The 13,691-nt window shown below is 34.8% G+C and overlaps 1 protein-coding gene across 4 annotated transcripts in view; it reads right to left on the reverse strand.

Annotated features, from left to right (window-relative positions):
* SCFD1 (sec1 family domain containing 1) overlaps positions 1–13,691 on the reverse strand; it is a 107,129-nt gene that overhangs the window by 23,837 nt on the left and 69,601 nt on the right. For all 4 annotated transcript variants that reach the window (XM_019009843.4, XM_019009844.2, XM_055361353.2 and 1 more), the window contains 4 exons: positions 11,295–11,365; positions 9,177–9,256; positions 5,708–5,770; positions 3,531–3,606 (listed from right to left, as the gene is read on the reverse strand). In XM_019009843.4, the coding sequence (XP_018865388.1) occupies positions 3,531–3,606; positions 5,708–5,770; positions 9,177–9,256; positions 11,295–11,365 (290 nt within the window). The remainder of the gene's footprint in view (positions 1–3,530; positions 3,607–5,707; positions 5,771–9,176; positions 9,257–11,294; positions 11,366–13,691) is intronic.

Genomic DNA, 13,691 nt, shown 5'->3' on the forward strand with positions numbered 1-13,691 from the left:
TTTTGATATATGTATTTGTTATGAAACAATTACTACACAACTTGATATCCAGTCACTGTTGTATAAATTATCATCCATCTCCCAGGCTCACGTGATCCTCCCACCTCAGCCTCCCAAGCATGTGCCACCATGCCCAGCTAATTTTTTTGTATTTTTTGTAGAGATAGATGGACTTTTGCCATGTTGCCCAGGCTGGTCTTGAATGCCTGGGCTCAAGCAATCTGCCTGCCTTGGCCTCCCCAAGTACTGGGGTTACAGGCGTGAGCCACTGCACCAGACATATAAAATCATGTTTTATAGTTTTCTTGTTCATATCATAATCTTAAGGGCCAGACATTGCAACTGTGTATTTTAAGTCTTTTTTTAATCTATGGATTTTCACTGCTTGTAATTTATGTGTTGTTAATTCATTTTTAAAGGAGGGATTATTTTTGTAAACAGGCCAAAGAAAGTAAAACAGAAATCTAAAATTATGCAACTGTATGCTACATTATTCATCTTCACATTCTTGTACAATTATCCTCACACAAATAGATTCCAAATCTGAGAATAACATTCAACTGGTTTTATGTGATAGTTGATACTTGTGATGCACAAAACTTATGCTGCCCATAAAACAAGGTATAAAAAGCTCTTATAAGTGACCTAGAAAACTGGATGTAGCTAATCCTATTCTAATTTATTTATAGTTTAAACTGTTTATTCAGATAAAAAGATCCAAAACAATATTTAGAGATTTAAGAGGCATACATTACTCATAATATTCCAAGAGTGAAACAGAACTGATCTTCAGCAGTGTCTTCTTTGATACCTCTTACCTCTCAGTTCCCAAACTGCCCAGCACCTCCCACCACAGTACCTCTAAATTTTAGAATATAAGGGTAATAGAGCTTTAACGTGGATTTCTCTGAGTTTACCTATTTCTAGAGACTCTTTACTCGAGGATAATTTGGTAATATTTATTAAGAACAATTAGAAATGTCTACACTCTTGATTCTAGATTTCAATCCTAGCAATCTGTCATGGACAGTAGTAACCAGAGATGAAGATGTACCCAGAAAAAACTAACATTTAAAGCTCAGGTAAGCCTGAGTATTTGTCTTTCAGTACCATCTATTTTTTCTCTTTTTAAAGAGCAACAAAAAAAAAGACTACATTGAACTATACTGTATGACTATTACTTTTACTTGATGATAATATAAAATGAACCATTCCTACCCCCTGTCAATACCTATTTCTCTAATTCTGAACTTTTTTTTTTTTTTTTTTTTTTAATGGCATGGCTCTTCTGGTAGTGGTGGCAAAAATATACAGATGGGGTGACCACTGATCATTTCAAATTTTACTTTTGTAAGTGAGAAACTGCCTATGTCAAAGTGGTATGTTATTTGCAATATTAAAAAAACAGAGATGTAAGATCATAAAGAATTGTTTCTATATCTTATGCACTCCAAATAAAATAAAACTTTTGTGTTAGCACAATAAAATATTTAAGAATTGACCAATTTAGATGTCTTTTACAGGTATCATAGGGGATATATACCATGTGACTCTGAGGTAGTAAGTTCAAAAACAAAACAAACCATGATTATTCTAAAGGTTAAAGTCTGTAATTTCTAAATATTATGAGTTATATGTTACAAGAAATACTTTGTTTAGGGAAATCTTACTATTGGGATTTACTTCTAACAGTGACATGTGAAGAAAAATATGTAATTCTCCTTAAAAATAAACTACATATGGTTATGTAATAGCCAGTCTATCTAGCAAAAGGCAGACATTACCGTAGAAGTTGGTGGTCCCCTTTGTCTCATGAAACAAAATCATTTTGTCCACAGTTGACGATAAATAAGAACCGGGCGCAGGCTAAGCCGTAAAGTATAGCACATTTGTCTCTAATGTGCCCAAACTTCCTATTGTGCCTTTTCACATATAGTCTAAGAGGGTGAAGATAAGCTGATTCTCGACAGTACTATGAAAGAGTAAGAAAAAGTAGCTTAAGTATTTGGTAGTAGCTCCTTACCAGGAGGTAGAATGAGAGGGATTGACAATAATTTCTAAAAGGGATAATGAGGCCAGGCACAGTGGCTCATACCTGTAATCCCAGCACTTGAGAGGCTGAGGTGGGAAGATCACTTGAGCCCAGGAGTTCAAGACCTGCCTGGGCGACATAGTGAAACCCCATCTCTACAAAATATACAAAGATTAGCCAGGTGTGGCGGTGCGTGCCTGTAGTCCCAGCTAGCATCACTGCACTCCAGCCTGGGCAAGAGAGCCTGACCTTGTCTCAGAAAAAAAGAAAAAGAAAAAAATAACTTATTAAACCACAAATAAAGATTAAGTATATAAAATACCACAAGTAAACATTATAAGAAAGAAAAGTGTGGAGGAAAGAAAAGATCTTGTTTTTTTCTGAATACAGGTAAATAAACAATATTCAGGTCTGAATAACTGATTCTTTTGATTTGGCCTTTAAAACCCTTCTCATTGCAAACTGAGTTTCTGTGTAAAATATTATCTCAGTTTTGCCTTAAAATATTCCAGTAAAAGTAAATAAAAAACACAAATGGGATAGATGAAACAAGAATGGATATTGACTTAATTGAAGGATTCAGGAGAGTTTGATAATGCATATTTGAAAATTTCCAAAATTAAAAGTAAAAAACAAATCTTTTGAAAAGATACCAAATTAATAATGACTGAAGCAGAATATCTATATATTAGAATAGAAAAATCACAGAAACAAGTCATTTAAAAGGGTCCTATATACAAAATGAAGGACTAAAAGAAAGAAAATGCGAAATCGAGGTACAATTTTATTAACCCCAAATATAAATTCTATTTAAAATATTTTGTTTAGTCCAATTTACAAAGGACCTTAGATATGAAGTTCATTAGCTTATTAATATTCTCTGATTATATGTTAAAAGAAATGATATTCATTATGTAACAGTTCACTATTCTAAATAGGTTAGGTTCATTCTTTCAATTAACGTACTTTCAACAACCTGATGGTAAATACAAATCAAAATGTAAGTAAAGTCCAAATCCAAATGAACAATTTTTTTAAAAAAAGTATAAAATTACAGAGCTCTGAGCTACACATGTAAAAAATACCCTCAGAGTCTTAAATACACTAATAACTCCTTGATTTCTAACTCAGGAACAGAAAACCAAATACCGCATGGGAGCTCAACAATGAGAACACATGGACACAGGGAGAGGAACAACACACATCGGGGCCTGTGGGAGGCCAGGAGAGCAATAGGGAAGTGAGCTAATGGATGCTGGGCTTAATACCTAGGTGATGGGTTGATCTGTGCAGCAAACCACCAAGGCACACATTTACCTATGTAACAAACCAGCACACCCTGCACATGTACCCCAGAACTTAAAAAAAAAGGAACTCCTTGATTTTATGATTCCTATTTATTACTTGAATAAATCCAGGAGTTGCTTTACCTGAGCAGTTAGCCTGTCAACATTTATGTTTAAAAGTTACCAGTATGTTTTCTAACAAGCGTACTTACTTGCTGTTTCAAAACCAGGTTCTTCACTCCTTCCATCACAAACTGTGATCCTGTATTCATGACTCGTGATAAAAGACTAGGTGGGGGCAAAAGAGAAGGACCATTCTAAGTACAAAGTGCCTCTCCAATCTGTTATCAATAAAATATTTACCTGATTACACACCACATGCTGATGCTCGCTGTACCTACCACCTTTGTTTTCACTAAACAGAAGGGTCTTGAGAATTTCTGCTGCCATGGGTATCACAGCTGCAATTTTATTTAACAATAAAATAGTAATTAAAATACTCTGATTAGTCAATAATTATTAAAAAATACAAAAATAAAGAGCTGCCCTCAAAATAAACATCTTAATTTCCTACTCTTAGCTATATTTTTTTTTGCGAGTTATAATTTGAAGAGAATTCCTTGCCTTCCTGATTGTCTAATGCTAAAAAAAACCAATTTAAAGCTAGTAACTTGGACAATTTGCTTTAGGAGTTCAAACCATATGAACATATTGAAAATATATATGCAAGTATTATGAGTAAGTCAAACATTACTGTGTTCTCTTTTATCAGCAGCTGGATCCAATTCTACATTGTATATTGTCTGTCCTCTCTATACATAAAATCTATCATAAAAAAATGTGAAACAGAACAGACTTAGCGAATTTTGCCTCAACTCTGAGAATGTTGTCTACATTTTAAACAACAACAACAAAACACCAATAAGTGACTTGCCATACTGGGTTTATATCTGTGGTTCAAACAGTCTCTCACATGGAATTAAAAGATGTTTTGTGGGACAGATTAGTAATCCTGCATTAAAATCTAAGAAGGCTAGGGACAGCTTTCAGATCACCCAAGAGTTTCTTATAACATATTTATCAAAATCCCAATTGTAAAATCATAAGAACTCTAATAGGCTAATGTTCAATAAGATTTTTAAGGGATGAAACTGAAAAGTCTATTTTATTAAACACATGGAAGTAATTTTCCAAAAATATTTTCCTTTTCCTCATCTTGCCTTACTCCCCTCTGAAATGAAGAGATGGACAGGATGGAAATCTTTTCATTAACAGAAGCAAGAGAAAGTAATCCTTGTTGGAATGAATGGCCCTGGGGCGATTCCTGTCACCAGGCAACTCTGGGGGGTGTGCTAACCTGTGCAGCACTGTCTGAAGGTGAGGCCAGCTGGATTCCTTTTGCTAAGTACTTATAAGGCTGAGTGCTTTTGTTTTTGGAAATTATTTCATTAAAACCAGTTACTCAGTGTGGGGCTAGGATAAACCTGTTCTCCTCTGGCTTCCTGCTTTTGTTTTAGCTCTAAAAAGTAAGCTAGGAATTGGAAACTGTATGGTACCAAAAAGAGTAGTCAGAATTACCTTGTTCAGTTTCTCTGAAAATCACACATACTCCACTGGGGTCTCTGGAGTAAGATGTCATACCTAGCCCTGAGGACTTCCTATCATTTAGCACTGCTTGAATCTATCCTGAAGCCAGGCCTAGCTTCAAGTCTATATTAGTTATCAACATTGGTACTAAAACAGTTTTAACCTTCAAATGTTTTCTGAAAATGAAAACTATGTTATAATAACAAACAAGCATATGAATAAAAACCATTTAGAAGACAATATTTGTTGTAGAAAATTTGGAAAATAAAGAAAAGTACCCCAAAGAAAAAAACTATACCCCTTGGAATTACCCACTATTAACATTTAGGTGTATATCATTTCAGCTATGCAATTAAATGTATGTATGTGTATACTCATCCACACAGATACACACAGATGGATAAATGGATAAATAGGGATGATACTATAAAAAATGTTATCTAAGTTTCAGCTCATACCATGTAAAAGACATTAACTTACATTTTAAAGTGAGAATCTGAATGTGCCCAACACTAAAAAATGATAAATGTTTGAGGTGATATGCTAATTACTCTGATTGGATAATTACACATGGTATGTATTAGCACACTGTACCCCATAAATATGTACAATTATTAAATGTCAATGAAAAATAAGTTAAAAAATAGAAAAAAAAACCAGGAGAACTTCAGCCATCTAAATGTCACCAAAGGCATGGTGACATTTTCCGCATTCAAAGTATCAGACATTGTGTTTTTAAGGCATGAAAGTCTAAGTAAGGTTTTGAGTACAAAGATGCAAAAGAATTATTAAAAATACTTACCCCATTGGTTTAGTGGTAGTGCTGCCATAACTGGCCGGAGCTGAGGCCATCTTGGTAAAAGCCCTGTGAAAGAAGGAAGTTGTACTTAAAAGCTAATTATTAGAACTAACTCTGGGTGTCACGGTATTAAAACATCTACTGACTAACTAACTTCTATGATGCAGACATTTTCTGAAAAGAGAATTTTTCAACTAATATAACTACACTACAATTAGTACTAAAACACTGAATTATTATTATTATTTTTTGAGACAAGATCTCACTCTGTCATCCAGGCTGGAATGCAGTGGTGCCATCATGGCTCACTGCAGCCCTGACCTCCCAGGCCCAAGTGATCCTCCCAACTTGGCCTCCCAAAGTGCTGGGATTACAGGTGTGAGCCACTGCGCCCAGCCTGAAATTCTTAAAGAAGTACAAATGCATTAGTTTTCCAAACTTCCTATTTTTCTTCATTTCTATCTGATCATTTAAATAAAAAGAACTGATGTAGAGACTTGATGGCTTAAAAGAACAACCATGTAATAATTTAGTCTTTTTATTGTTTCCTACATTCTATGCTCCCTTGTTTCCAGGTACATGCCTTTGCTCATGCTGTCCTTTAGGGAGTATAAATTCACTACCTTCTTCAATAGAAACTGTACATTTCCTTTTAAGACTAAGTTCAAAACCACTTTCTTTGTTAACACTTCTAACTCTACCACTCAATGATTTTTCCCTTTAGTTACATTATATACCACAGACTTTTACACTTAATTGCATACAGTTGTTTATTTTCAACTCTTTCTAAATGTCCAGAATCTCTGTAACTAAACAATACGATTGATGAAGGATGGGCAGAAAGATGGCATTTAGATGTGCCTTAAAAAATATTTTTATTCTGAGAGTATTTTCACTGTAGAGAATCCAGAAAATATAAAACGCTCCCAGAAGAATCCTACCACTTTGAGGTAACCCCTGTTAAGATGTTGGTGTATAGTCTTCTAATCTTACGACATATGCCTATTTAACATATATGATTTAAAAACCAAAATTAGCATCATATTGTATACACTGTTTTATAACACATTTTAGTGGCACACCATAAACATTTTATGCCAATCAGTATTCTTTCATAATGATTCTTATTTTAAATGCTTTGTAACTGGGAAAAAAAGAGTACCTAAAGAAAATTTTATAAGGTAAAAAAATGTAAATCACTAAGATGTGGTAGTAGAAATGCTAAAAATATTCAATTTCAATCTTGACAAAATGTGCCAACAATAAATACCCTTAGAGAAATCCCAAACAAAAATTTCAGTCCTGTTCAGAAAGGATGATGTGAATCAGCAGTGGATTAGAATTTCTGCATTAACAACAACAACAAAAAAATAGTTTTTCACTAGAAACAATATCTAAACAACAAAGAAGGGTTAAATAACAGTATATTTATATGATTTAATATTAGGCAAACAGTAAATACTTCCATGAACTGGCATGATGAAAGTTATTAAGAACTAGAATACAAAACTGTATCTCTAAAAATGATTTCCCAGTTTTAAAAAATATCTGGCTGGGTGCAGTGGTGCACACCTGTAGTCCTAGCTACTAAGGAGGCTGAAATGGAAGGATCATGAGCCCAGGAGTGTGAGGTTACAGTGAGCTATGATTGTATCACTGCACTCCAGCCTGAGTGGCAGAGCAAGACCTTGTCTCTAGAAAAAAAATCTGTCATATGTATAAACAATGAAAGAATATACACTAATGTTTACTTGTAGTGCAGACATGATGCCACAATGAGAAAATTCCACACTGACCTCTTGTCAGGTTGCAGTCCAAATGCACAACTTAAGAATATTGATAAAATTACCTTTAGGCTATGCATATGAGACAATAATTGATTTTTTGTTTAGACTTCGGTCCCATCCCCAAGATATCTCATTATATATATATATATATGCAAATATTCCCAAATCTGAAAAAATCAAAAATCCAAAACACTTCTGGTTCCAAGCATTTTGGATAAGGGGGATTCAACCTGTATTATAAAAATTGGGAAAGACAGTTTTCAGTTTTCCTTTTAAACAAAGGTTTGTTGTGTATTTTTTTTTCTTATTACAAGAACACAGACAAAAGTAAGTTTCAAAAGTCAAAAGTATAGATAATAAAAAGCACTCATAATCTCAGCACTCAAGAGATAACTAATGTTAACAACTTGGTGTAATTCTCTTGTTATGCTTTTTTTAAATATAATTGTGATCAGAAAGCCTATTTAATCCTTTAGTCTTAAAAAAATTAATTATTTTAAAAACTATTTTGAAGGTAATAGTTTTTGTAGAAAATTTGAAAAATAAAGAAAAGCACCCAAAAGGAAAAAAAATTCTACTATTTGGAATTATCTACTATTAACATTTAGTTGTATGCCATTTCAACTCTGTAATTACATGTTTTTATGTGTATGCTTATATGAACACATACATATGGATGAAAAAATGGATAAACAGGGATCATAACTGTAAAAAATGTCATTTAAGTTTTGGCTCAAATGTGACTACCTACTAGATGCTTTCCCTGATCTCCTAAGCAAATTTAGCTATCACCCCCAGCAGGTTAAAATCTTACCACTTAGTTTTATTTCTTATGTCATTTAACATGGTTTAACATTATTCTGTTCATTTATTTGCTTATTTGTTAATTGTTTCCTCAACACAAATGTGAATTCACTGACAGTTGGGGCCTTGTTTATCATGCTCGCTATTAGGAAATATTTATTAAACAAATCAATGAAGAGTGTTATAATTTTTTTTTTTTTTTACTTTGCAATATAACGTGAGCATTTCTCAATGTCATTAAGTAAGCCTTCTGATTTTTAATGACTTGACTGTATTTATCTTGCAGAAATACCACAATTCACTTACTAACACTACTGCTAGACATTTAGGTTGCTTTTAAAATTTTCATTATTACAATTGTGTCTAAAGTCTTAGCTCCAATTACTTCTTTGGGATAAATCCTTAAGAGAAGTACTAGGTCAGAGCTATTTTTAAAGAACTCTTTATACCATCCAGAAAAATTTTGACAATTTATATTCCTAATAGAGTATAAAATGCACAAGTGAATTTTCCTGTATCCTTGGCATGGTATTTTCTAAACATTTGCATTATGTTAATTTGCATTTCTTTGATTACTAGTCAAATTAAAATTTCCTCTTAATGCCTTGGAGACATTTGACTCCAGACATTTCAGTCTTTGACTTTCTCACCTTATCAGTAAAGAAACTATAAAGCTTGCCCAGGAAAGAAAGGCATCACTGTTTTATGTAATTTTAAGTTGTAAACAGGGTGGGCCAGATAAGGAAATATTTATGCCACTGGATATATAAAACCACCAAGGCATTGTTCAGTTTTCTTATTAGCATTCCCATTTTCTTGGGAATGAAGCCTCAATTGTACTCTTTTAAATGACAGGAATTAAAGAAGAAAATAAAACTTACTTCCACTGTTTGATATATTGTAAAGGATTAAGGTTGCATCCTGCATCAGTTAAAGCTTTTTTATATTGCTCCAAATCAGCCTGAAATAAGAAAAGAACTATATGACAAAAAATTTTACTTTCAAGAAAGATGTTATTTGTTGCTATTTGATTAATTAAAAAGTAAGACCAAAGGCATGAGTTTAAATTCTTGGCACCCAAGTAGAGTGGAGTCACATCTTAAGTGAGTACCCAAGTGAGCACCCAAGACAAGAAAATCACATGTAATGAAAATTACCTTTAAGAGGCTCCCAAATCACCTATAAAAGTACAGTATTTTTAAATTTCTCAGCAAGTCCAACAAAGCTATTTTTTCCTTTACTGCTGGGATAGACTGCTTTTCTTCAGGACACACACTAAATGAATGATTTGGTTTGACCAAGAATATTTCTAAACCAGAAACACAAGAGGAATGACACCAACTGAGGGGAGCTGCAGATTTCGGTTTCTCATCTCATTTTCAATCTAGGGGTCCAGATTCATTAACTTGACAACAGGTGTCCTGCACTTTTACATTTTTTTTTTTTCACTCTTCCTTACTCATTTTCTGATAAGTCTGGCTGAATTTGTGTAACTTAAAGGAGCCTATCTTAACGATCACTTAAATTTATGAAAAGACATAATCCTTACCAAAAGTAAATAAAAATAATGTGATTAAATTAAGGGAACACTGAATTAAGTTTTAAAATCACATATTCTTAAGAAAAATATTTTAATTAGGCTATTAGAATCCCCTGAGATATATAGGTAAACCCCTGTTGATGAGAGAGATACTTTTTTTTTTTTGAGATGGAGTTCCACTCTTGTCCAGGCTGGAGTGCAGTGGAGCAATCTTGGCTCACTGCGACCTCTGCCTCCCAGGTTCAAGGCATTCTCCTGCCTCAGCCTCCCGAGTAGCTGAGATTACAGATGTGCACCACCACACACAGCTAATTTTTGTATTTTTAGTAGAGATGGGGTTTCACCATGTTGGCCAGGCTGGTCTCAAACTCCTGACCTCAGGTGATCTTCCCACCTTGGCCTGAAAGAGATACTTACAAAAAGAAAACCACACTTTCTTAAAAAATTAGAAGTGAAGCTTTGTGTTCCCAGGGTAAAGCAGAATGGCTGAGAGCAAATATCAGGTTTAGTTTTGCTGTCTTAATATGCCAAAGATTTTTGACCAACAGAAACCCTATCAATTTACCAGATACTAACAACAGCAACAACAAAAAATTGCTACCAGCAAAGGAATGGAGCTTAGAACAGCCACATTCTAAATGTCATCTTGAGGTTCTTATGCTTCTTGCTCATCCAGTAAAAGTATACAGTTAACATTAAAGTCAACAGTCTCTAACCCAGAAGAAGTCTGATACCAAAATCACCACTTTCTTTTACAGAATAGACAATGTATTTTCTACATTGGACATTAGTTTTAAAACAATCTTAAAATAAGGTCAACCTTTCAAAAAGCATAGCAAATCTGATTAACTTAGTTTAGAATAGTTATTTTCCAAAAATAAGAATGTTGGCCACTGAAATTCAGTTTACATTCCAACAACTTAAAAGTAGTCAGATGTTTCACGGGTAGTTTCCCCTGGTAACAATAAAAGTTGCTATAAAACACAGCAGTACATAGAAGCAGCCTTAACAAATTGTTTTTCTTTTTTTTCTTTTATTTTATTTGAGATGGAGTATTGCTCTGTCACCCAGGCTAGAGTGCAGTGGCATGATCTTGGCTCACTGCAACCTCTGCCTCCCAGGTTCAAGCGATTCTCCTGCCTCAGCCTCCCCAGTAGCTGGGATTACAGGCGCACGCCACCACACTTGGCTAATTTTTGTATTTTTAGTAGAGACGGGGTTTTGTCATGTTGCCCAGACTGGTCTCAAACTCCTGCGCTCAAAGTGATCTGCCTGCCTCGGCCTCCCAAAGTGTTGGGATTACAGGTGTGAGTCACCACGCCTGGCCATTTTTCTTTTAAAGAAAGGAATGAAGCAGATATTTAGCCATAGTGATTTTTACTTCTGTTTTAAAATCTGAATTGTAGTAGTCTACAAACAAGCATTCCCCTTCTTCCCAATAACTGAATAAAGGACATACCTCAGAAGGTGCTTGCTGTGTGCTTATATAATAGATAAGAAACAACCTCATTTTATCTTCTGGAGTTCCTGCTGCATAGGGGAAAAGAGGTTAAAAAAATATTTTCATAATTGTGGTTATTACGTATTATAGTCAACACAAGTATGTTACGTTTCAAGGCATATATAAATGTGACAAAACAAAACATGGCTCTTGATTTAACTAAGGTAACAGGCATATAATTATAACCATGTAAAATACAAATATGGAGAAGATTAAATGAGGTGGGATTAGAGGGCTGTGATTATGAGAGCATCTCTATTGTATCTTCCAAATTGTGTATAATGTTGAGATTTCCCTTTTAGATATAAACTCACAATGAAAGGAAAGGATATAAGCAGGGTAACCATACAATTCTGAAACAGGATACTTTTGAGGTGGCAAAAGGGGTGCCAGTAACAATTACATAAGGACAACTGGTATGAAAGTGGGACTATCCTGGGAAACCAGATGTATGGTCACCCTAGGAATTGGGTTATGAGACTTTGCTGGCTAAACAAAATCATCTAGCTGAGCCTAAAGCCATACTTCTCAAATTGGGGGGCCCCTAAATACACATGTTTCTGAAGGCTTTTATATTACTATAAGAATGGGAAAACCATATATTTTTATTAAAAAAATTGTTATATCACATAGAATATATTTGCCTCAAATTTTAAGACAAAACATAAGACTTCAGAGTAATGTCTTGCTTGCAGTGCTCTGAGTTACTACTCTTAGTACCCAAAGCCCAAGACTGTCCAGAGAAACTCATTTATTGTCTGTTCTTCTATCATGTATGTGCACTTTGGTGGAAAGGTGATAAAGCATTGTTCTCGACAAATAACAATATTCAGTCTCACTTTAAAGTGTATCCTAAGATGCAAGAACTCAGAATTGTTGTATTTTATGATAGAATAAAAACTAGCTGATTTTCTTCAAAACATAATGACTGATAAGACACTTATTTTTTATATGATTTGGAACACTAACGCTCATTCTCTAATTATCTGTACTCCCTGAATATGACAAAGAATGGTAAAATAAAGATAATGGTAAGTTCTCTAAAGTTCTCATGTTTACAAATAAATATTGTATTTGGGGCATTTGGAATATTAGGTTATGAGACTCCAGGTCCTGTTAAATCCTAGGACAATACTGATATTTTTGTTTTAACAGGTAATTAGCCTGATTCAGTACAGGCTAATGTTCCTACCAGCCTTCCATAGGTTATTTTTCCATCATCGATTCTATTTTCAAAACCTCTTGAAGTGCTATTGGGATCTGTCCCATGAACCAGTGGTCAGTCTGGGGACTGGGAGGTCGTCTTCTAGCTCTTCCCCTCTCAGTCTTTGAAATGCTGTTTCGGATCAGCTTCATAGATGTGCAGTTCAGGGGTGAACCCAGGAATTCATGAACAACTTTACGAGGTTACTTTCCTGAGCTCCTTCCTCTCCACAATCTCCCTGGTACTTTCCCAATTCCTTGGCCTTCCCTTTTTGGTGCCCCAGCTAGAAAGCTTTGGCTTTGGTCACCCTGCTTCACTGAGCACTTCCTGCCGTAACTGCCGCAACTATGATCAACCAGCTAGAGGACAAAGGGCAAAAGAGTAATGAGGCTTGTCCTACCCGCTTGGGACCACAGATCCTAATATACAAGAGGAAGGTTCCCCTCCCTCAGAGTTTTAGGGCCTGTGGGTCCCCGAGTTTGCTTCCAGTATCTTCAGCATCTAGCACAGCCTTTTCTAATAGTAGATACTTGCTTTGCTTAAAGAAAGAACAGCTCCCACTCTTCTTCAAGAGGAAACATACTTTAAAACTGCTACAGTGTTAATAACTGCCTTAGAACATCTGCTAAGGTTTTAAAGACCAATCTGATGCTAAGGGCTGGGGAGCATACTGATGGTTATAAGGACATAACCACAGGGAAACCAAACTGAAATTGTTAGCATGTGTCCTTTACAACTATGATTATTCTAAAGCCTGTAGCTACAGCTTGGAACCTCTTGTCACACGTACCTCTCTGACTGCTGCTTTAAAGTCAGAATTCCCTTACTGAGTAATCTGATGTATTTTAGAGAAAAATTTTAAGTACAGTTTGGAGAGCTTTTGTTCTCCCTGAAATTTTGAGAGTAAGATGTTGACCTGCTGTCCCATTACCCCCAAATGTCAAAGACATTCTCTAACACAGCCTCAGTAAAACAATTAGCAAAATGTGATATTAACACTGGCACATTGCAGTGATGTGATATACTACATGACACATTCACTATCATTTAATTCTCAGATCCTATTTCAAGTTTTACCAATTATGTCTACAGTATATTTTATGGAAAAAGGATCAATTTCAGAATCATGTGCCACATACAGTTGTCATGCC

Source organism: Gorilla gorilla, chromosome 15 (assembly GCF_029281585.2).
Source record: "Gorilla gorilla gorilla isolate KB3781 chromosome 15, NHGRI_mGorGor1-v2.1_pri, whole genome shotgun sequence".
NCBI lineage: Eukaryota > Metazoa > Chordata > Mammalia > Primates > Hominidae > Gorilla > Gorilla gorilla.